The sequence below is a fragment of the Schistocerca piceifrons genome, chromosome 1 (assembly GCF_021461385.2).
Source record: "Schistocerca piceifrons isolate TAMUIC-IGC-003096 chromosome 1, iqSchPice1.1, whole genome shotgun sequence".
Lineage (NCBI taxonomy): Eukaryota > Metazoa > Arthropoda > Insecta > Orthoptera > Acrididae > Schistocerca > Schistocerca piceifrons.
Genome location: NC_060138.1, coordinates 864,024,714 through 864,050,467, shown reverse-complemented (window position 1 = coordinate 864,050,467; position 25,754 = coordinate 864,024,714). Strand labels below are relative to the sequence as shown.

At 37.1% G+C, this 25,754-nt stretch overlaps 1 protein-coding gene across 2 annotated transcripts in view; it reads left to right on the top strand.

The window, feature by feature from the left end:
- LOC124716128 (cadherin-87A) overlaps positions 1-25,754 on the top strand; it is a 725,215-nt gene that overhangs the window by 495,385 nt on the left and 204,076 nt on the right. For both annotated transcript variants that reach the window (XM_047243147.1, XM_047243148.1), the window contains 6 exons: positions 92-220; positions 1,040-1,165; positions 9,636-9,770; positions 14,863-15,055; positions 16,920-17,032; positions 18,283-18,480. In XM_047243147.1, coding sequence (XP_047099103.1) covers positions 92-220; positions 1,040-1,165; positions 9,636-9,770; positions 14,863-15,055; positions 16,920-17,032; positions 18,283-18,480 — 894 coding nt within the window. The remainder of the gene's footprint in view (positions 1-91; positions 221-1,039; positions 1,166-9,635; positions 9,771-14,862; positions 15,056-16,919; positions 17,033-18,282; positions 18,481-25,754) is intronic.

Genomic DNA, 25,754 nt, shown 5'->3' with positions numbered 1-25,754 from the left:
ATAATATGTGAAATTAACACATACACCTCTATGTATTAATTATTATACTCTTGACGATAGTACTTTCACTGAATGCCCTTCCTTGTGACAGGTAAATGACACCCTGAAGCTGTTTGTGACACTGGAAGATGAAGTGGAAGATGGAAATAACAACATAGTTACAGTGCCAGTCACCATCATCATTGTTGATGAGAATGACAATCCGCCAGTTTTCAAAGGTGTAAGTAGATTTATGGATATATGTAGGCAAGACGGCAGACCATTGTCTGAAATTCTGTCTCAGAGAGAATATGCTTTTAAACTGTATTTCTATTAAAGTGATCAGTGGTCCAAGATACATGCAACATAAAGTGACCTGTGAATTTAAATATCAATGATGTGGAAGATAATCTATCCACAGATTGGGAGCAGATACATACATACACATGCCTGTGCACACACACACACACACACACACACACACACACACACACACACACACACACTAGGGGCTTCTTCTTCTTCTTCTTCTGGCACCAAAGAGAATAAAAGAGACTGGGAATGGTTAAGAATACAGGGAAAGTCAACCATGACCCCTGGCCAAGGAAATTTACTGGAGGAGACGAAAGGGAAAAACAGATGGCTGTTTAAATAACATATGTCATGACAAGTAACTGCTTGAAATTCAGATTTTTTAAATAAATTCTTCTGGAACTGTGCATGTTGAATTGACTGCTTCTTGAAGTAAGAAAACTTTGTTTAATTTACTCTTCACTAATTTTAAATTCCATCAACTATAGCCAGACTGGAAGTTTACAAAGTACACTATGCTCATACTTGTGCAGTTTGAAGTTGTCCTTTATAAATGATTTTTAACTGATTGTATGTAATCAGCATTAAAGTTTTCTTTTTATGCTTTTCATAAATGTTACATTAATACAGAACATAGAAAATGAAAAAACTAATAACTAAGCGATTAAAGTATCAGTCACTTAGTTATTAATTTTTTCATTTTCTATGTTTCTCACAGGAATGGTATACCAATTCTTATCTTTTACAGGAGCCCTATGAAGTGGTTGTTCCAGAAGACACACCTGTGGGAAACACTGTCTTCAGTGGAATTCAAGTTGAAGATCCTGATGTGATCGGTGAAGTGCTAGAAGTGACGTGCCACAATCTTCCACAGGTACAAAAATCTTGTAATTGTAAATGACTAAGTAATAATTTATTTATAATATTCTCAGTGATTAACATAATTATTAGAGTTTCCCCATACTGGAAGACTCTGAGATAAAAACATTAGATTCTATTTCAGAACTAATTATATTAGGCATAGCCTCTTTTGGCTTTATAGAAAATTACCAAGGCTCTCCATTAAAATGCTTAGAAATTTTAGCATTTGTACTATAAAATGTTCAGTATTTTTATAAGCAACTGGCTTTCTCAATGAACACCACCGATAATACAGCATTGTACGTAGGTAAATGCTTAAATCTAATCATATATTAATTACATACATTGCACATATACATGTACATTTACAAATATAAATACAGATATTTACACATGTACTTATGGCTACTCGAAGCACAGTTCTTGTACATCATTCTCCATGAATTTTTCCATTGAGCAGAATTCATGCTCTTTTGGTCAAGTTTCTAGAACTTTTAAAATCTTTTGTAAGAGAGTCAAGGTCACTGTTTTTAGCAATTTGTTGAAGAATTTCAAGTTCATACATTTATGCCTATTGTGAGTGTGAGAAACTCTTGAGGATGGTAAGTGTACCTTGTGGCTATTTCTTGTCTAATGCAAATGAACATTATTTCTTAGTCTAAGTTTGTGTATTTTCTTTGACATAATTTAAAGGACTATAGAAGTAGAAGTTCGGACTGTTGTAATGTTAAGTGATATGAACTGATTTGCACACATTTCTCTAGGAGGCATACGTGGAATACACCTCATGGGTTTCTTCTGTTATTGGAAAATGTAAGCTGACTCTGATGCTTTTCCTTACGATGGTGTCCCATGGTTCAGGTGTGAGTGGAAGAAAGTGTAATAAGAGTACAACAGCAGCTTTTAACTGACATTTTGCTTTAATTTGTAACAGAAATAGTACTCTTGCTAGTTTGCTGCTTAAGTAGTTTATTTGTCCAGTCCATGCAGGGGTGCCTCCAGGTTTTAATGTCACTACACGCATTATTTAGTAATTTTGATGACATTGTTATCTGCTCATCATTTTCTCCTACTTGTTTCTACAATACAGTTTTAGGATGCAGCTAGTGTTATACAGATAAAAAAATGTAACAGAATAGTTACAGTAAAACCTGTTATTTCATTCCCAGATTTTACATTTTCCCTCCCTGTATGTTATTTTCTGTTGGTCTTGTAGTGAGCACTATTGTCTCAATTAACTGTTTTCCTGCCATCAAAAATTTTATATGGATAACATTTCCCACATTTTGCACTTTTGAACCACTACCACAAGCTTCAACATTATTTTTCAAATCAATTTATGTGTAAACTACATCATGATACAATCACGGATAAGCTGTATGATGTTGCAAAATATAGAGCTGTACAGTTTGTTTGAGAGTCTAAGTCAATTTGGGTTGTCTGAGAAATGTAGGTGACATTTTTAGGGACACTTTCAAAATGTTTCTGCAATGTTTTATGCCTTACTGTATGCTATACTGCAATAAATCATCAAAAACAGCACTTTAATTTGTTCTTCTTTTTAAAGGGAAGTCACCTGTTTGAGACATTCATTCTGTTGGCATTAAGAGGTGTACTAAAGCTGTAAAAATTGAGTGATGAAATGAGTAGGAAAGCAGTGAGCAACTTCCTGGTAAATGTGCAGAAGAAAGCACCAAACACTATGCAAGAAAAACTGATCCCATACTATGCAAGAAAAACTGATTCCATCTTTGTGCAATTAGTTTTTACTACTTTTTCAAAATTCTCACTGATGAGCTCTTTCACAGTCATATTTTGTTTGTCACAATTCTAGAAAAATTAGGTGACTTTTCAATTGCATTTTGATGCCTTTTGAAATTCATATATATTTTTGCAGATTCATGAAACTTTTTGAAAATGTTGCAAATTATAAGTGCACCGTGATGACTGTAATCCATTATAAGTGCCCACAGCACCACACACAATTTACAAAGCGTACAATTAACAGCTTTATAATAAACCAGCCATTGATATAATCACAGCCAGTTAGATCAAAATGTTCACCTTACAACATCTGTGTTACTCTTGAAATTATAATGTTTGTCTTGTGTGGAGTGCACCCAAGAGATTTTTTAGATTAAGTGACTCTCCATCGAACACAGATAATGATAGCTCTAGGAAACCGAAAAGTATCAGTGTAAGACTGAAAGAAATGCCTCCCAGAGGTGAAAATATTAAAATCCTAGTGATTAACTGCCGAAGCATTTGCAACAAAGTGCCAGAACTTGAAGTGCTCATAAAAAGCAGTGAAGCTAACATAATACTAGGTACAGAAAGCCTGTGTAACCTGAAGTTGATAGCAGTGAGATTTTTGTGGAAAATTTCAGTGTATATCAAAAACATAGGCAGGTGGGAAATGGAGTGGTGTATTTGTCACAGTAGACAAGAAACTCAAATCCACTGAGATAGAAATTGAAACTACATGTGAGATTGTCTGGGCAAGAGTCAGTGTCAGGGGTTGGCATAAAATGATAATTGGAGCCTTTATTGCCCACCAGACTCATCTCCTGATGTAACTGAAAATTTTAGAGGAAACCTCAGTTCACTTGTATGTAAGTTCCCCAATCGTACTGTGATTGTCACTGGAGGCTTTAATCATCCAACAAGTAATTGTAAAATTACAGTTTTGTTTGTGGTGGGTGTGATAAGACATCCTGTGCAACATTGCAAAGTGGCTTGTCTGAAAACCACCTAGAACAGTGAATTAGGAACCTCACTCGCGATGAGAATATTTTGGACCTACTGCCAAAAATAGACCTGACCTCTTTGAGGATGTCCACGTCAAAACCGGTATCAGTGATCACAATGTGATTGTGGCAACAATGATTAGTGAAGTACACAGGACACTAAAACAAGCAGAAACATATATGTTCTTCAGTAAACTAGGTAAAGTATCAGTAGTGTCATATCTCAATGAGGAATTTGAAACTTTCGCCACATGGCAGGAGCATGTAGAGAAACTATGGCTCAACTTTGAAAGAATAGTTGATCATGCACTGGATAGAAAGGTACACAGTAGAACAGTTCATAATGGGAGGGACTCTCCATGGTCACTGTAAAGAAACTTCTAAAGAAACCTAGGTTACTGCGTAATTGGTGTAAAACAAAGCATAGGGCTATAGATAGAGAGATACTGAACAAAACTCATTAGTCTGTCAAGAGTGCAATGCATGATGCCTTCAGTGATCACCATAGCAGAATATTGTCAGAGGATATTTCACAAAATCCAAAGAAATTGTGGTCATACATAAAGGCTCCTAGTGGCACCAAAGTTAGTATCCAGTCCCTAGCGAATGAAACAGGAACTGGAACTGAAGGTAGCAAAGCAAAAGCTGAAATGGTTAATCTCATTTCAAATGCTCCTTTACAAAGGAAAACACAGGAGAATTGCCCTATTTTATCCTTGCACCACTGAAAAGAGGAGTGAAATAAGCATTAGTGTCAGTGGTGTTGACAAACAGCTGAAATCGTTAAAATTGAACAAAGCTCCAGGGCCTGATGGAGTCTTTATCAGATTCTTTACTTAGTTTGCAGTTGATCCAACCCTTCTTCAAACTATAATCTGTCATAGAGCCTATGAACAAAAATCCATGGACAGTTCTTGGAAGAAAGCACGGGTCACACCTGTCTACAAGAAGGGTAATACTAGTGATCCACAAAACTACCACCAATATCCTTCACATTGATGTGCTATAGAATGTTAGAACATATTCTGAGCTCACACATAATGAGGTATCTTGAACACAATGACATCAATGCCAGCCAGCATGGATTCTGAAAACATCAATCATGTGAAACCCAACTTGGATTCGCACTTTTCTCACATAACATATTGAAAGCTTTGGATCAAGGCAGTCAGGTAGATGCAATATTTCTTGATTTCTTAAAAGCATTTTACTCAGCACACACATACACTTATTGTCAAAAGTATGATCACATAAGGTATCAAGTGAAATTTGTGACTGGAATGAGTACTTTTTGTTAGGGAGGATGCAGCATGTTATCTTGGATGGAGAGTCATTGTCAGATGTAGAAGAAACTTCTGGTGTGCCCCAGGGAAGTGTGTTGGGAGACTTCCTGTTCATGTTGTATATTAATGACCTTGGAGACAATATTAATAGTATCCCCAGATTTTTTGCAGATGGTGCAATTATCTGTGATGAAGTGCTATTGAAAGAAGCTGCATAAATATTCATTCAAATCTTGATAGGATTTCAAAGTGTTGCAAAGATTGGTAACTTTCTTTAAATGTTCAGAAATGTAATATTGTCACACCACAAAATGAAAAAAACATAGTGTCCTATGACTGTAATATCAATGAGCCACTGTTGGAATCGGCCAACTCATGTAAATACCTAGATGTAACACTTTGTAGAGATATGAAATGGAATTATCATAGAGGCTCAGTTGTGGGTAAAGCAGGTGATACACTTAAGTTTATTGGTAAAATACCGCGGAAGTGCAATCAGTCTACAAAGGAGATTGCTTACAAATCACTCATGTGACTCATCCCACAATATTGCTCAAGTGTGTGGTAAGTGTACCAGATAGGACTAACCGTGGATATTGAATGTATACAGAGAAAAGGACAGCACAAATGGTCACAGGTTTGTTTGATCCATGGGAGAGTGCCACAGAGATACTGAAGGAACTAAACTGGGCGACTGTTGAAGATAGACTTAAAGTATCCTGAGAAAGTCTACTAACAAAGTTTGAAGAAAAGGCTTTAAATGATGACTGTTGGAATATACTGCAACCCCCTACGTATCACTCATATAGAGATCATGAGGATAAAATTAGAATAATTATGCACACACAAAGGCATTCAAACAATCATTTTTCCTGCACTCCTGTGAATGGAATGGGAAGAAACCCTAATAACTGATGCAGTGGGACGTAACTGTGCCATGCATGTCATGGTGGTTTACAGAGTATAGCTGTAGATGCAGACGTAGATGTAGATCAGAAATGCTGACCAGGAGACCACTATCCTTTTCGCGTAAGGACTGGAAGCCTGCACAGATATTGGTGAGGCCTACATTTTCTTCTTAAGTCTAATTATTGAGATTTTTAACAGAGATGTTTGACTAATACTTTTCTTGTGATATTTTATCACAGTTAGTATATTTTTCAATTCTCTCACTTTAATTTTCAATAAATATTGGAAGATTTTCTTACTAGAAGCATGAGTTCTCTGACAATGCACATTCCTCAGTTTAGAACCTCTGCTTAAAGACTGTGAAAAGGAAAGTTGCTACTGACCGTATAGCGGAGATGCTGAGTTGCAGATAGGCACAACAAAAATACTGTCACAAATACAGCTTTTCGCCAGTAAGGCCATTGTCAAAATTAGATGACAAACACACATGTACGCACTCCCACAAGTGCAGCTCACACACTCATGACTGTAGTCTCAGGCAAGAAAGTCTCAGGAAACTGAGGTTACCTAATTTTGACAAAGGTCTTGCTGGCCGAAAGCTATCTTTGTGACAGTCTTATTGTTGTGCCTATCTGCGACTCAGCATCTCCTCTATATGGTGAGAAGCAACATTCCTTTTTATGTTATTGTTACACTCCATCCTGGATTTTCCATTGTTTGATTTCTACTTAAAGACTCTCATATACTGCAATAACTCTAAGATGGTTATGCAACATTTTTCACACACATTCATACAATGAGATTTCTTGAATAAAAATGTAGTAATTTTAAATTATTATCCTTTTAGTAATTTCAGTCTCATATAAAGTTTTCCATTACTCTTGTAACTCTCTTTACACATGTTTTATATACTTTTTATGTACTTTTATTGATACCTGTGAATATGTTAAATTTGTTGGAGATTGTACATTGTATTTTCACAAATAAAGTGATCTGTAGCGTAGCTTAAAAATGGACAAGAGTACATCTAGGACCTGTCGACATAGAGTATGCAACAGCATGTTACGTCAGCTCTCTGAGCGCATGACCTTTGACCCCGCCGATGAGGCAGCGTTACGCAATCTTGGCAGCGTGCCAGCCGCGGTCTGACCGACGAACAGCGGACGCGAGCACCTAGTGAGACTAGTGCTCGCGTCCGGGATAACTCTCGGCTGGCACTGTGAAATCGTCTAAGTCCCTTATCTGTCGCCGCGCCAGTGCGCGGCTATATAAGCGAGCGCTGCCCGCGTAGGTCATTTAAGTAATAATGTTCCAGTATTTTAAGTCATAAAAAACCCACCCCGTGTGTTTACAGCTCCTTTTTCGTATATGATTGATAAAATAATTTATCTGAATTGATGGAGAGGACACCTTATCTACATTCCTCCCGAACCTCAATGGCTCCACTGATTGCTTCACTTAATTCTCCTCAGCCCAACAAACCACTTCAGATGTGCCAGTGGCCTCACTGAGGTCTTCACAGAGCAAAATTACCCTTCCCACCTTTTCCAGGAACAGATCTCCCATCTCTTGTCTCCCCAGTCAGCTACCATCAAGCACATACTCACTGTACAGACACAAAAGAGCCTCCATTACTCAGTTCTGTGCAGGACACAAGCAACTGAATCTTGTTGTCCACCACAGTTTTGAATACCTCTTGTCATGGCCTGAAATGAGAAATGTCCTTTCCACAACCCTCCCACCCTTCCCACAGAGGTGTTCCACCATCCACCTCTCTTATGTGATATCCATGTCTGCTCCTATTCTATTCCTGCTCCTGAACCTTTGCCCATGGACTATATCCCTGCTATAGACCTAAAGGCAATTCCTGTCCACATCTTCCCATAACCACCTACTCTCTTCCTGTCACAGGGATCTCCTACACTATCAAAGGCAAGGCCACCTGTGAAAGTGGCTGTGTGACCTATCAACTTAGCTGCAACCAGTGTTATGCATTCTATGCGGTAATGACCACTAACAAACTATCTGTTCAAATTAATTGCCATCGCCAGACAGTGGTCAAGAGACAGCTTGGCCAACCAGCTGCCTGTGCTTGATTTCAACAACTGTTTCACAGCCTTTGCTATCTGGATTCTTCTCACCAACACCAGTTTTCTTGAACTGAGCAAGTGGGAACTCTCTATGCAACATATCCCTCCTTCCTGTAACCTCCTATCCTCCACTGCCTAGCCCTCCCCTGCTCCCACTCCAGCTCTAAATGTGCCTTGTGTCCCACCAGTACACATCCATAGACCTTTTACCTTCTCTACTTCTCTCCTCTACTCCCTGACATGCATAAATACTGAAAATCTTTGATAGTCATAAAAAAAAATCAGAGCTTGCAGCTGCAAATAACTTAGATGGTACAGTTAGGTATAAGTGTAGAATCAGATATTAGTTATGTTGAGATCTATTTTTTTTTCTTGGGGGGGAGGGGGGGGGGCTGAGTGAAATAAATCTCAAAATATAATGAACATAGTTTTATGGAGCGAGCAGATCTGTGTACCAATTAGACAATCAGTTAAACAAATTCCCTGTTCTGGTAAGAGCAATGTAAGTTTTTGAAGGCTTATTTCACTGTTCTAATTGTCAAGCATTATCAACAGATTTCAGTGATCTTCCCCACACTTTAAATTCAGCTGAATATATGCGGTGATGATCTCCTTAGAAACACTGAAAATTTCAACATTTCTTTCCAAGCTATGACCCAAGAGGGTTCCATTGTTGGATTCATGTACTAAATGTCATAGTCAGTTATTAGATGGATTTGAATCAACAAACAGATGATGCCACTTGAACCATCATGTATTCCTCACAAGTTGGTGCAAAAGTTTCACTCTACCAATATCTCTCTCACATATTTTCAAATTCTCAAAGACTGTCCTCTGTACTTTGTTGATATTGTATACCTGGATGAAATTTACTGAAAACGTATAGGTTAGCTACAGCTTAGGTAATATTTCCAAGCTTCATGCAGACTCTTTGTCAGAACTTGAGACAATTAATCCAACAACTATTCAGGTTTTGAGAGAAATAAATTAGGGATATGAGATTTAAAGAGATAACTTGCAACTATTGGAGTATTATATTTATTAATTTAAGCATTCTCTCTTTCATTAGTTGCAAACTGTGAAATGAACTTATTATAATAAGTTCATAAAATATTATAATAAGTTCATAATGCGAACATTCATGTTCTGTTTGCTAGCTGTTCTGCTCAACAGCAAGGATGAAAATTGTTACAATAAAAAATTGTCAGCCAGTTGCTGTACAGCTGTGATACTTTATTCTTCTTGTATGTATCAAAGTGTGGTCCTGTGTAGCAGTTGTCATAAATCATCACCATAATACAGACTTTTGAGACTGGTGAGATTGGGGGTGCAGATTAATTCAGTAATCATAACTAATGATCAGCTACATAAATCAGTTTGGCAAGATTAGATTAGCTTTCTTATCAGCAATATCTAGCAAAGATTAATTTTTGTTCTGTTCTATTTCTTTTCAGTTTCCAGATTCCTGTGCCAAGTTCAGAGTTCTGCCATTGAATGCAAGTGAGAGAAGTTTCAGTGGAGCCATCATCCTCCAGCAGGCACTGGATTATTCAGAGCAGCAAATCTACCAAATACTGCTAGTTGCTAAGGTATGATAAGTCATATCCAGGCTAGTTCCTAATCACTATTTTAGTTTGAGTCCAGTAGGGTGATATGTAATGTGTAATGAGTCATCTTTTGTATGAGTGTCTTTAACATGCTGAATGCTGACTATTAAATTATCTTGTAGCCTACCTTAATGTGTGGCTGCAAGTGCCAACTGTGAGTCAACTCAAATGAAATGAGTTTCTGTGTACAGCAATTACGATTAAAAATCAAGTCATTTTATTGATGATGGGCCCTAAAGCATTTTTCTTTATAAAGAGTCAGCTGTCCGTCACAATTTAGGCAGTAGTAATGTGATTAATGAGATTTCTTCTGTGAAATGCAAACTCTGAACTATTTTGTTGGCCTTGTTTTCTTCCCCTGGACTACTATTGCCTCTGAATTCACGCATAAGTGACTGGCATTAGTGATTATGAGGCAGTTGTAACAGCAATTATTGCCAGACCTCCAAGGGGCAACTAAAACAAGTATAAAGATTTACTGTATATTCTCACTTAACTAGATAAAGAGGCAATAATGTCTTGTCTCTAGGAAGAAATTAAACATTTAGCTCTGGGCAGGAGCATGTATAAAGCCTGTGACACTAGCTTTGAGGACCAACCACTGGACAATAAAACAGTTCATGCTTCCAGGGGTGCTCCATGATATACAGTCTCCATATAGAAACTTTTAAAGAAACAGTGACCACTGCACAATAGGTGTAAAACAAGGGACCCTGAGAGAGATCCTAAATGAAACACATTAGAATGTAAAAAAAAAAAAAAGAAAATGCAGTATGTTACCAGCAATAGCATTTTATTGAAAGCCTCTCACAAAACTCAGAGAAGTTCTCATCATATGAAAGCCCATTAGTGACACAAAAGTTAGTGTCCAGACACTCACAGGTAATGCAGGAACCAAAAATGAGGGTTGCAAAGGAAAAATAGAAATTATGAGCTCTGTTTTCAAATGGTCCTTTACAAGGTAGACACAGAAGGGCTGCCCAATTTAATACTCCTCCACTGAAGAATGAGTGATAGGGCAATTAGTGTCAGTAGTGTTGAGAAACAACTGAAATACTGACTTGAATGGAGCCCCCGGGCATGATGAAATCCTTCTCAGATAGTATATAGAATTTTCAGCTGAGTGAGCCCTTCCCTTAACCATAATATACTGTAGATTCCTTGACAAAAATCTGTGCTCAGTTGCTGGGAAAGAACACAGGCTATACCCATTCACAAGAAGTAGCTTAAACAAAATGACATCATCCAGGCCAAGCACCGTGGGTACTAGGATCAATAGACATGCAAACCCAACTCACTTTTCTCTAACATGACATCCAGAAAGATGGATTAAGACCATCAGGTGGATGCAATATTTCTTGACTTCTGGAAAACATTTGACTCAATACCATACTAACACTTTGTGATCGTATGTGGTATGTAATAAATTTTTCACTGGACTGAAGATTTCCTGGTAGGTTCAACAGATGTAGGTGCAAATTCAGATATCCTAAGGGATGTTCACTATTCATTCTGTTATTAGTGATCCTACTGAAAACATGACCAGTAACCTCAAACTTTTTTCCAGATGATACAGTTATTTAATGAAGTATTCAGTTAGATCTTGATGAGATTTCAAATGGGTGCAAAGACTAGCAACTTGTTTTAAATGTTCAGAAATATGAAACTGTGCAGACCACAAAATGCAAAAACGTAATATCCTTCAGTTTCAGAATCAATAAGTCACAATTGTAATGAGTCAGTGCTTAAAAATAACTGATTGTACATATATCCTTCCCAGAATATTGTTAAATTGTGTGTGGTCAATGTCAAACAAGGGTAACTGTGGTAACACATGTACAAAAAATGGAGCAGGGTTTTTTGACTCAGGGGACAGCATCACAAAAATGCTAAAAAATCTAACTGACAGATGAATGACGAGAGACAGTACCCTACGAAAGCCTACTTATGAAGTTTGAACAATTGACAAAAAGTTAGGAGTTTAGGAATATACTACAGCCCCTGGGTAACATTTCAGTAGGGTCCATGAAGACAATACTGGACTATTTCAGCATACACTCAGGCATTTAAGCAGTCACTCTTCCCACAATTGATATGCAAATTGAACTGTAAAAGACCTAAAATGTAGTACAGTGGGAATTACCCTTTGCCATTCACCTTACAGTACTTTGTAGAGAATGGATGTAGTTAATAGGTGAACAAAGCAACCTGCTTTCTGTTCATTTTTCGTCAGAGTGACCAATGTCTTGTCCCTTATTCTTGCCTGAGTGAACATTCTCTCTAAACGATGGAGATCTGATGGAGCCACCACTTGTTTGCGTGTAACACTGTGTAAATATTTTTCCATAATATGTATAATTAGCATTTTCAACCATTTAACAGTGTTTTGCGGAACTAAACAATGGGAAAGGATTTGGCAGACTAATCAATTCCACACATGCTGTTGCAATAGTCTGACACTGCATTAGGTTTTGAGGAAACTTTGTTATTTTGATTAATAACTTTGACAATTTCATCATGGTGTGTGTTAGCAGTGGTGAGACTTCACTTAATGTCATTCCACTTGCAAACATCTAAATTGTAATTTCTTTTCTGTGAGAGAACATATTTGGTAGTGCTACAAAATTATAAAAAAATATTTTATGTGAAGCCCATATCATTTTTCAAATAGGCTTCTATCAAGTACAAAACAATTCCAGATGCTCAGCTTGTCTCTCTTTTTGTTTTTTCCTCTGATTTGTTGCAGCAAATTTTTATTGTCAGAGCTGCTCTGTTAACTTCAAAAAATTCACAAATTTTCACATCATACTTGTGATTCTAGTGTTTGATATACTGCATGAAAACAGATTTGTTGATGCAGGGCTTCTTGGTTGGAACATAATTATTGCTTATAATGACATAGAAATGGAACATAACTTTTCTAATTTTATAGTCAAAGGTTGGAATGAGTTGACTGAAAAGTAAAGATATCTCAATAACTGGTAAAATCTACTCCTTCTCATAACAGATCACAAAAATATAAAGGGTAGGAAGGACCTGTATTTCAATAACTTTCTATTAATGACAAACAGTAAGGCCACATGTGCAGGAACACACCTTCATAAAAACATCAACCGTATCCCTCCATCTTAAGAGTCTGATTGATCTTCCTCTCTCACATTTTTATATTTCCTGTCTTGCATGTAGAGCTGTTTGTTCAACTAATAATGCTAATAATGCAAGGAATTCTTCAGGGGAAAAAATCAACAAATACATCAATGACACCTATTAGCTGAACATAAATACTGATGGATTTTTAAGAACTTCTCTCCGTATCTCAATGCTGTTTGTATTACCTGTTACTGGACCAACATAATCATCTTTTTCACTGTATGCACTGCCATCTGGTTCTGAATACTTGTCATAATGCTTGCTTGAAGATGGTTTGTAGACCCTCATTGCAGTCTGATTCATTCATATTAAATATCTGTTCAAGTTCTACTTCATGTAGCTTTTATTATGACTGGCAGTTTTTTAGTAAAACTGACCAAAACAACTATAAACATCTGTGAACCACCTGCAATGAAGACTAGAACAACTACTGATGCATAGCAACAAATACATGTAGTGCAGACCTCTCCTCAAATACATCTAAAAAGAAGAAGCTGGGAATGAATTGTTGTTGGACAGACTTTCAACTCCCTATACTGATTATGAGATAATATTACAAGTTTTACTAACCCACCAAAAGAGAACTTTTTACTTACAACAACGCAAATGGACTGCAAATGATATGATGAATAAAACAGTATAAACTGCTTAACAGTTCTGTTAATTTCATTGAAGGTTGCCAGTGCTACCTCTAGTTGCTTACATTTTCATGAAACTATATTTTCAACATCTCCCCTTACTTGTTCAATAGACTAACTCCGCCCTATTTCTGATGCTGTACTTAAGTGAAATGATTATTAAAAATCTTCAGAATTTCTGAATTATCAGTCACAGTGTAGTCACTCTACTTAGTTTCAGTACCATCTTATTCACTGTTTTCTTGCCTCTCTTTGTACTATACTCTATAATTTTAATTTTATTATCAGCAATATTAAAATGTATCAGTATGTGCATATGTGTGAAACTTTCAATATCTCTTATTAATATATTGCAGTAATTTTTTTAGAAACATGCTCAAGAGGGTTTTTCAGCTAACAATTTTAAGCTAACATCTATCATTCTCATTGTGTCAAGATAGTTTTCGTCGTTCACTCACTCACAGTTCCTTTTATATTTGTGAAACACGTGAACGAATTTGAGAACTTCAGAACAGTTACTCTATAAACTTCCTTTCTAATTTCCTTAATATATGGAGAAATTTTCATACAGCTCTTTTCAATCTTAAAGTTTACAACTCCACAAATATCTCTTCTACACATACACTGAAACACTGAGGTATGCAGAAGGTTCTACTATTCACTTTCTTTCATATGTTCTCCTCTTTAATGAATTTATTTATTTTTTTATTTACTCATTCTCAAAGACAAATGCAAGATTTGTTTTTGAGCCCCATGTTTCAGTAATGTGTAAACAATATTATCTTCAAAACTGATAAGAGTCACTAACAAACTTTCTCACTGGTGACCTGAACTGATTAACTGGAATCAAACTGTTATCAGCTCTTTTCATCCTACCATTTGCCCTGTGTCACATACCATTTTTAGGTTCAAAATTTTGTGGAATATATTGGTGCTATATTTTCCCAGAAATCTTTCTTTTTCCCCTCTCTTACTATATCAGTTAGATGTTCTATGCTTTCTCACCCTCTCACAATTGCATTTCTGTTACTTGACAATCATAATTTAAGTTTATTTTACTTTTTTTATGTTTTGTAAAACACATACGCGTGCACACACACACACACACACACACAGCAACAAAATGTAATTTTGAAAGGGGCACTAAATTTCTCAACTCTTTGTTTGTGTATCTGTACATTGTCAAAAACTTCTTATAGGTTGTAAATATTTTGTCTTTCTGTATACCATTTTATATTTCACCAACATCTTTCAAGCTATATATATCATTTACTGTGTGCTTGCAGGATGGTCATTTCAAGAGCAGTACAGGAATGGAACTGAGAGTTGGTGATGTCCAGAACACTCCACCAGTGTTTCTTGGCTCTCTCACAGGTGTGGTAAAAGAAGATGCTCCCATTGGAACTCTTGTAATGACAGTCCAGGCTCGAGATGGTGATCGAGGACAGCCTAGGAAGGTTGTTTATGAATTAGTGACAAGTATGTACAATGTGCCCAGATATTTTATTTCCTTTCTTTATTGATAGTCAAAAATTGAATCTTTTGTTCTGCACAGGTGTACACAAAGTTATGAAATACATTCACCCTTGAAACAACTTTTTGGTTGTGGCAAAATCATTACCCACCATATCCTGTCGAGCATAACTTGTGAAACGCAAGGATCATTTTTAGAGTCCCAATCTGGCACACAATTTTTGGTGTGTCAGAAAGTTTTATAACAATTTTCCATTTATTCAGATTCATTTCATTTGTTATTATTACTGTCCTACATTTATACGTTTGATAACTTTCGGTTGTTTTGCTACTATGCAAATAATGGATGCTGTTCATTACACGGAAGTTAGTTACATCTAATTTTAAGTCCTGATGCGGCTGAACATTTTCATTTTGCTTACTATGTGCAAGGAAAGAATAATCTGATGTCTGTCTGCAGTTCACCAGTAAAAAATGACCTGTTACAATTCCTGTAATGTAAATCTCTTCTAGAAATCTAAGTATCAGCTAAATAGAGCTTGCACAGCAGCTCTGCTCAAAGTTTTAGTAAATATACCAAGCAGTCATCTGCTGAAGTTGCTAAGATGTGTGTTGACAGAAAAAATTTAGCATATTGGAATCTTAATTATATTAGTTTTTCTTCTTTGTTAAATACAATGCTCACTTCCTTATGGAAGTAAAACATATTCCGGGATAAAATTTTCACTCTGCAGTAGAGTGTGTGCTGATACAAAAATTCTTTTCAGATTAAAACTGTGTACCGGACAAAGATTCAAACTGTGGACATTTGCCTTTCGTGAGCAAGTGCTCTACCAACAGAGCTACCGAAGCATGACTTATGACATGTCCTCACAGCTTTACTTTCACCAGTACCTCATCTTCTGCCCTTCAAACTTCACAGAAGTTCTCCTGCAAAACTTGTGGGACCAGTCCTCCTGGGGCGGCCCGGAGTGGCTGTGCGGTTCTAGGCGCTTCAGTCTGGAACCGCGAGACTCTACGGTTGCAGGTTCAAATCCTGCCTCAGGCATGGATGTGTGTGATGTCCTTAGGTTGGTTAGGTTTAACTAGTTCTAAGTTGTAGGGGACTCAGAAGTTGAGTCCCATAGTGCTCAGAGCCATTTGAACCATTTTGAACCAGTCCTCCTGGAGGAAAGGAAGTTTGAAAGGTTGGAGATAAGGTACTGGTGAAAGTAAAACTGTAAGGATGGGTCATAAAGCATCCTGGGGTAGCTCAGTTGGTGGAGGGCTTGGCCGTGAAAGGCAAAGGTTCTGATTTTGAGTCTCAATCTGGCACACATTTTTAATATGCCAAGAACTTTCGTAAAACATATTGCATTCACCAACAAAATATACATGCATTAGACTACTTTGGCAGATGATTCACTCATGACCAGAAGACACTAGTTTCAAAAATGGAATCCCTAAAGAGATTCGATAATAAGAAAAGGAAGAGAAGGAAATGTAGTAGGTGAATATGGAATGGGTGTAAGGAATGAAAGAGGAAGCCGCCTGGTAGAATTTTGCACAGAGCATAACTTAATCATAGCCAACATTTGGTTCAAGAATCATGAAAGCCTCTTCCTGGGCACCTGCTTGCAAACTGTCAGTGATGTCCTGGTCACATGGTAGTACGCTTGTGTGTGTGTGTGTGTGTGTGTGTGTGTGTGTGTGTGTGTGTGTGTGTGTGTGTGTGCATGCATGTGGTAGTGTGTGAGCTAGAAAAAAGTGATACAATTTAGTTTCTTTGACAACTGCCCAATACAATTTAGTTAGATTTGTCTATACACCACCAATTAAATATACTGCTGTGTCCCAGTGAAGATCCCAATGTATTTCTTTTATGTTATAGATCCATTAAACTACTTCCTGCTGGATCCTGAAACAGGAGAGCTACGCACAGCAAAACCATTGGACAAAGAAGCTCTAGAGGATTCCACTGGTGTTTTGACACTTACTGTGAAAGTGAGCAGATTTTCTTTTGTGTAGAGTTTTAACTGGTATTAAAAATATTTATTTTAGAATTTTCACAATAATAAAGATTATAGTTATGAGTTTCTATATCTCTCCCTTAAAACCCATATCCTTTTGTCTTTCCTTCTCCTTCCCTCTTTCCTGACGAGGCAACCATTGGTTGCGAAAGCTAGAATTTTGTGTGTACCCTCTCCCTTAAAACCCATATCCTTTTGTCTTTCCTTCTCCTTCCCTCTTTCCTGACGAGGCAACCATTGGTTGCGAAAGCTAGAATTTTGTGTGTACCCTCTCCCTTAAAACCCATATCCTTTTGTCTTTCCTTCTCCTTCCCTCTTTCCTGACGAGGCAACCATTGGTTGCGAAAGCTAGAATTTTGTGTGTATGTTTGTGTTTGTTTGTGTGTCTATCGACCTGCCAGCGCTTTTGTTTGGTAAGTTTCATCATCTTTCTTTTTAGATATATTAACTGCTCCTTAGTCGCATATAGCAAAAGAGCCATTTTCATCAACATTGAAACAGTTAAAGATGAAATTTGTACATTTTTCTTTTATTTTAGAATAACAGTTAAACTTGTAATGTGGTTGTAAATATATCTATCATTCCTTACAGAGGCGTTAATATCATACAATTCAAATATAAGTTCTTAAAGAACTACATTGGTAAAACATTTCAATGTAAAATGCACCTACTGAGATTTCACTGTATAGTGAAATCATATATAATTTACAAATAGAACACAGAATACTGCCATAACCACTGAAGTCACTTTGCAGCACAGCTGTGAGAATTGTCAGAAATAAAATTTTTCAGAGAGTATATTAAAGTTGGTCTAGATATGTTTCACCTTGTTTTGACCTTCAACTATGTGGTGTGATTTGGGTTGTTAAGTCCAAAAAATTGTATTATTTGGTAGGTGATACCTAGTGTCAATTTTTTCCTGCAAAGAATACTCATTTTGTGATGCAGCTTCTAGTTTTGCAATAATTAATGATGATTATAATAACATTAGTAATAAACTGTATACAAGAAATTTGGATCTTATTTAGGGCTCTGGAATCATAGACCTGGTAATAAGTTTAAATACAGTGTTGACAGTGTTGATAAACTGGGAGACTTATGTAACTAACTTACAATTTATGAATAATCATGTATTCTTTCACAGTGTTTGATTTTTTGACCTTTGGTTACTATGTATATCTGAAGTGAATCAAAACTAAGATACGTCTTTTTTTTAATAAAAAGGCTCGAGAAGTTGTAAAGGATATAAGTGAAAATGATCCACTAACAGTAACCACGGCAAAAGTTACAGTCACTATAAAGGATGTTAATGATGAGGCTCCAAGGTTTAATAGCCGTGAATACAGCATTACAATCCCTGAGAATGTGCCAGAAGGAACACCACTGCCACACTTGGATATGAATGTGGAAGACCCTGACGTGGTAAGTGGGTTAAAAAAAATAGTATATAGTTTCAAGTGTTGGTTCATTCTGATATTTTTCATGGGTTTGTCCACTGTTCTTTATAAAATAAGCAACTCAAAAAAACTTTGTCTGTGCATTGTTTGAAATCTTGGTAATGTTTTCAGTCTTGTTTATTGCCTCTCACCTGCTCAGTGCCACAACTGTGCAGTGTAAATAACTACTGTTACTCTGTCCATCATTTGTACCCAGGACTTTTCATTATCATACTACTCTATAAAATATTTTTTTATCATATCCAGTTGTTGTTACAGCTAGTAAAAACAATAATAATTTTCTCGTAAATAACACACTAATTATTTTGTGCATTAAATGATGGCTGGTTCAAGGTATGAGAGCTTACTGGTTAGCACTTTCCTGACCTTACATCAGTGGTTTCTCATTCAGATTTGGCAGGTTTCTCAAGAAACACCAAATAAAATGTTTATTCTGTCCATCTCAGTTGAGTGTAAACATTGCCGAATTCTGTAAATAATAATCTCAGACTACGGGGACAATGAACACACAAAGTTCCTTGTCAGTGTTGGGAATCATACGTCTGCTAAGTGTGTTGCACCATTAAAGGTAGATGCAAAAAACACTGATGTATCGTAAGAGTAGGTCAGTCAGAAAAAGGTATTGTTGCCAACTATTATCCAGGTACAGGGCACAACTTGAAAAGCATGTAGACCAGTGCTCTGTCAGTCACATCAAGTTATTGGGACTTCAATATTAAAGATGCATTCAGCATTTATATATGCCTACATTGTAAAAAATCCAAACGTATGACATCTGCCTCCGTCTGCTTCTCCTGAGTGAAAGATAAAGATTAATAATATACTCAAAACAGCAATTCAAATGAAGTGACAAGATGTGATTAAAAGATTCACCGAGACATTGAAAATATCTGATCAACCACCTGCAGGTTACCTTCATCTCCAAGCATGTCACATTCCCACCCTCATTTCATGTTAGTGTTTACTGCAGAGGCAGTGGCTCCCACACAATGCCTTCAGTTCATCAAGCTTGGACTGTAAAAAATATTGATCATATTTGACTTAAGTGTACTATCAGCGCTCAACACCCCAGAAACTTGAAGGGACTAAGATGTTCATCTTATGAAAGTAATGCATAATGCATATGGTAGTTAAGCTACAAGGGTATGGAACCCCAGTAAACTTTCTCATGATTCCTTAACACCAAGGCCTCCATCAAAGCAAGTATGTGAACCTCCTATGAGATATGTTGCTTAGTCTCCATAATTGTATTATAGCACAGGAGAACATATTCATTTGTATCAGTACTGTAGGAAGTAACTTGTGTTTTAACAATGCAGGTGTACATGGGCGGCACCTAGTGCTGCCCACCAGTGACCCTCCTATCTGAGCTTTCTGGAATAAAATATAGCCAACTGTTATCTGGACTTGGCACACTCTTGGTGAATATTAGAATCCCTCTTGTAGTGTGGAAGGTTGCGTGCTATCTCGACTGGAATTAGCATGTGCCATGACGTCTTACGTGAGACATCACTACCATCTCCATACTTTGTGGGAAAAAGCAAGCAAGCTGATATACTTAACTTAGTTCTCGATGTTTTTGTTGGTGTTGAAACCACATGGTTGTCTTCTCCAAGTTCATAATCTCCGCCATGCAGTTCAGGGCATAATGGATCTATCTTATCACAAATAAAATGCTAATCATAAATTTAGTAGAATTCTCTAATTTTTTCAGTCAGTGTGTTTACTTCAACTCAATATGATATACGTTCCACCATAATCATCACTACTATGCAATACTACAACTTAATGCACTTAACAAAAGTATGTCTGTGCTCTGTAACCTCCAAATAATGTATCTTCGTCTGGCTTGTTCATACCAGACATGGCACACTTAGTCTAATCATTAATAAGGTTACAGTTTAACATCGATACATAGGTGACAAATAAAAAGATGCGAAACAGATGTTGTTGGTTTTCACACAATACTTTTGCATTTATGTAATGATCAGTAATAATTTATCATTCCCGTCTTTAACAGTACAATGAACATGAACTTAGAAATTGTTTTTAAAACTTTATTGTAAAGTCACATTTTAATGTTTACTTTTCTTTGGAAGTGACTTTCTAAGATTTGTATATTACATTTGTGTTGTAAAAATCCCAATAAATTTCTTTGATCAACATCTGTGAAAACTGTGTTTTGGTATTCTGAATAACAATGCAATTTAAATATTTCATGTTTCGATAATAGCTCAACACATCAAGTTTGACAAAATTTAAAGTGCGCTTTAACCACACCATCACAATACATATAATCACTAATGAAATTAATCATAAATAATCCCTCACAGTTTTGGAAGAATAGTGTTGTCCGCACCTACAACACCAGAGGAAGCTATCAGTGGCTCAGAAAGGAGTTGAATATGCAGCAACAAATATTTCTGATCATTTGCCCAGTAACATAAACTGTCTTACAGCTAGCAAAGCAACTTTTAAACCTAAACTATGCTCATTTCTCCTTCTATTCCATTGACAAATTTCTATTTAAAAACTGATAACCTGCAAACAAAATAATTTTTAAGTTTAGTTGCATGAGTAGGACTAAAAAAGAAAGTGTTCATGTATTCTACATCTATATCTACACTGTGCAAACCACTGTGAAGTGCATTGCAGAGGTTTTGTCCATTGTATCAGTTATTAGGGTTTCTTCCCATTCCATTCACATATGGAGTGTGGAAAGAATGATTATACTTGCTGTAATTATACTACTCTTGTCCTCGTGATCAACATGTGAGCAATACATAGAGGATTGTAGTATGAGCATACATAGAGGATTGTAGTATGAGCATTGGAACTTTAATAGTGGCAACTATTTATTTACAGCTTGTACAAAGTAGATACGTGTTTCAAAGTTTTACTGACCTTCAGAGCAGTCACCAGCATTGTGTATAACCCGTTGTCAGTGATGTGGAAGTCATAGGATACTCTTAGCAGTGCCAGTTGTGTTGACAGTTCGAACAGTGCGGTATATTGCCCGACGAATTTGTAGCAGTTCTGAAGCGAATGCTGTGAAGTGTTTCCTTCAGTTTAGAAATGGATTTCAACTTACAAGGGCTTAAGTCAGGGGAGTGCAGTAGGTGGTATTGCACATAGCAGCCCCATCAGTCACACAAATCAGTAACAGCTTGCACTGTACGTGCTTGAGCATTGTTCTGCAAAATGATGGTCAGGTCCTGCAGAAAGTGTCATCACTTCTGTCTCTATGCTGTTCATTTTTGCTACACAACCTACGACCAGCTTAGAGTCAGAAGTGATGACACTTTCTGCAGGTCCTGGCCATCATCTTGCAGAACAATGCTTAAACACGTACAGTGCAAGCTGTTACTGATTTCTTTGACTGATGGGGCTGCTAAGTGCTATACCACCGACTGCACTGCCCTGACTTAAGGCCTCGTGAGTTCAACGCGATTTCTAAACTGAAGGAAACACTTCACGGCATTCACTTCAGGACTGCTACAAATTCATCAGGCAATAGACTGTGCCACTCGGACTGTCAACACAACTGGCACTGCTCAGAGTATCCTATGACTTCCACATTGCTGGCAACGGGTTATACACAATGCTGGTGACTACTCTGAAGGTCAGTAAAACTTTGAAACACATATCTATTTTGTACAAGCTGTAAATAAATAGTTGCCACTATTAAAGTTCCAACACTCGTATATGCCTAGAGTCATCATTTAAAACCAGTTTACTTCTATCTTCAAGAGTCTACCAGTTCAGTTTCTTCAGGATCTCTGTGACACTCTTCCATAGGTCAAACTAACCTGTGACCATTTGTGCTGCCCTTTTCTGTATATGTTCATTATCTGCTATTAGTCCTATTTGGTATGGGTACCATACACTTGAGCAGTATTCTAGAATGGGTCACACAAGTGATTAATAAGCCTTGTAGAACCTTTGTAAGCCTTTGTAGACTGATTGCACTTCCCCAGTGTTCTACCAACAGACTGAGGTCTTCCACCTGCTTTAACCATCGACTGGGCCTATGTGATCATTCCATTTCATATCCCTACGAAGCATTACACTCAGATATTTGTATGAGTTAGTTATATTATAGATATAGGATACTATGTTTCTTCACTTTGTGAAGTGCAGAATTTTACGTTTTTCAACATTCAAAGCAAGTTGCCAATCTTTGCACTATTTTGAGATCTTATCAAGATCTGACTGAATATTTATGTAGCTTCTTTCAGACAGCACTTCATCGTAGATAACTATGGCGCACATGAAGTTACTTATACATCTGACGATGACTCTCCATCCAAGATAACGTGCTGTTTCCTCTATCAAAAAGTCCTCAGTCTGGTCACAAATTTCATGTGATATCCCATGTTGTTGTATTCTTTACAATAATCATAAGCATGGTACTGAGTCAGACGCTTTTTGGAAATTGAGAAATACTACATCTACCTGCCTGCCTTGATCTAAAGTTTTCAGATCGATGTTTTTGGAATCCGTGCTGGTTGGCATGGAGCAGATCATTCTGTTCAAGATACCTCATTATGTTTGAGCTCAGAATGTGTACTAAGATACTACAATAAATCAAAATCAAGTATATTGGATGGTTGTTTTGTGGATCACTTCTTTCACCCTTCTTGTAGACAAGTGTGACCTGTGCGTTTTTCCAAGAACTGGGCATGGTTTTTTGTTCAAGAGATCTACGATAGCTTATATTTAGAAAAACAGCTAACTCAGTCACAAATTCTAGGGATTAGGTTGCACCTTGGAGCTTCGTTCAGTTTTAAGGATTTCAGCTCTTTTTCAACTCCACTGACACTAATACTTATTTCATTCATCTTGACAACCGGGGTTCATGTCTTCATGGGGTCTGTACCACACTCAAACCCTACAATGAGCTGTTACAAACTGTAATTGGGATTCATTTGGCCACAATTTTCCTGTTGTCTAGGGGCCAACCAATATGGTACGAGAATTAAATTATGTCAATTCTCCTGGGTTTTCCTTTGTAATGGAACATTTGAAAACAGAGTGAAGGATTTCAGCTTTTGCTTCGCTACTCTGTTTCATTTCCTTTATTGTTTTCTGTTGACTGGACAGTAACTTTGATGCAACTAACAGCCTTTGGGTTTTGTGAAATATCACTTGTCAGTATTCCATTACAGTAGGCATTGAAGGCTTCATGCATTGTTCTCTTGATAGCCAAATGAGCTTTGTTGAGCATATCTCTATCTACCGTCTTTTACTGTGTTTTACACTTATTATACAGTATTCTCTGTTCAGATACTTTCAGTGACTGTATACCATGGAGTGCCTCTCCCATTATTAACTGTTCTACTGGGTACATATCTATCCAATGCATGGCCAATTGTTCTTTTAAACTTGAGCCATATTTCCTCTTCATGCTCCTGCCTTGTGCCTAAAGTTTAAAGTTCCTCATTTGGATATGACACTACTGCTTTTTGTGTAGTTTACCGAACATATGTATTTTTCTTCTTGTTTTAGTTGGGCTTTGTACACCGGTAATTATTGTTGCCACTACTGCATCGTGGTCACTGATAGCAGTTTCAATGTGTACATCCTCAAAGAGGTCAGGTTTGTTTATTGCCATCAGATCCAATATATTTCCATCATGAGTGGGGTTCCGAACGATCTGTTCAAGATAGTTTTCATAGAAGGCATTTAATAATGTTTCACTGCTTATCTTATCACAGCCACCACTAACAAAACTGTAATTTTTCTAGTTGATTGTTGGATGATTTAAGTCTCTGCTGATGATTACTGTATAATTGGAGAACTTATGTAAAAGCAGACTGAGATTTTCTCTAAAATTCTCAGTTGTGACATAGCGCATTGTCATCCATAAAACTTCTGTCATTATTTGGGAACACGAAGTCCATGAATGCCTGCAGATGGTCTTCAAGTAGCCAGATGTGACCAGTACCATTCAGTGATCAGTTCAGTTGGACCAGAGGACCCTGTCCATTCCATATAAATGCATCCCATACCATTATGGAGCGACAAACAACTTGCAAAGTGCTTTGTTGACAACCTGGGTCCATGTCTTCATGGGGTCTGTGCCACACTCAAACCCTACCATGATCTGTTACCATTTGTAATTGGGATTCATCTGGCCACAATTTTCCTGTTGTATAGGGGCCAACCAATATGGTCACGAGCCCAGGAGAGGTGCTGTAAGCAATGTCGTGCTGTTAGAAAGGTATTCGTATTGGTCGTTTGCTACCACAGCCCATTAATGCCAATTTTGTCTGACTGGCCTAATGAGTACATTCCCGATATGTCCAACGTTGATTCCTGTGGTTATTTCACACAGTGTCGCTTGTCTCTTAGCACTGACAAATCTGTGCAAATGCCACTGCTCTTGGTCATTTAGTGAAGGCCATTGGCCACTGCATTGTCCATGGTGCTAGGTAATGCCTGAAATTTGGTGTTCTCAACACACTCTTGACACTGTGGAACTCAGAATATTGAATTCCCTAACAATTCCTAAAATGGACTGGGCATGTGTGTAGCTCCAACTACCATTCTGCGTTCAGAGTCTGTTCATTCCTGTCATGTGGCCATAATAATTTCAGAAACTTTTTCACATGAATCACCTTCATAAAATGACAACTCTGCCAGTGCACTGCCCTTTTATACCTTGTGTATGCAATACTACCTCCATCTGCAATTGTGTATATCGCTATTCCGTGACTTTTGTCAGCTCATTGTAAGCAATATCATGTTCAGAACCTACATCTGATGTTAGATCAGATTACCATTTAATATCTTGTAGTTAGTACTTATCACTTTTTAAACTTACTTTTGCTATCTGGAACTAAGACACTGGTAAATTGTATGAAAATGTATCAAGTTCACTACCATATGATGATTAATATTAATAGGAAGATCTTTCGAATAAGAAGTTTTTAGACTTATACACTGCTCACCATTAAAATTACAACATTGTGAAGGCAGCATGCAACTAGCATCAAATAAAGTGTATCATATGCTTGGAAATATGTGTAGATAAAAATTCTACTCAACAAGCAGTTGCAGGAGAACACACATATAAAAGAAAGGTATTACAATTTGCTAGCTTTCAAAGCCAATCATTCCTTCTACTGGCAGAAGAGTTGAAGAGGAAGGAAGAAGGATGAAGGAAAAGGATTGGTGTCTGATAAGTCTTCCCTGACCCAGGGTTCTGGCCAACTTCTCCGAAGTCTGCCAGAAGAA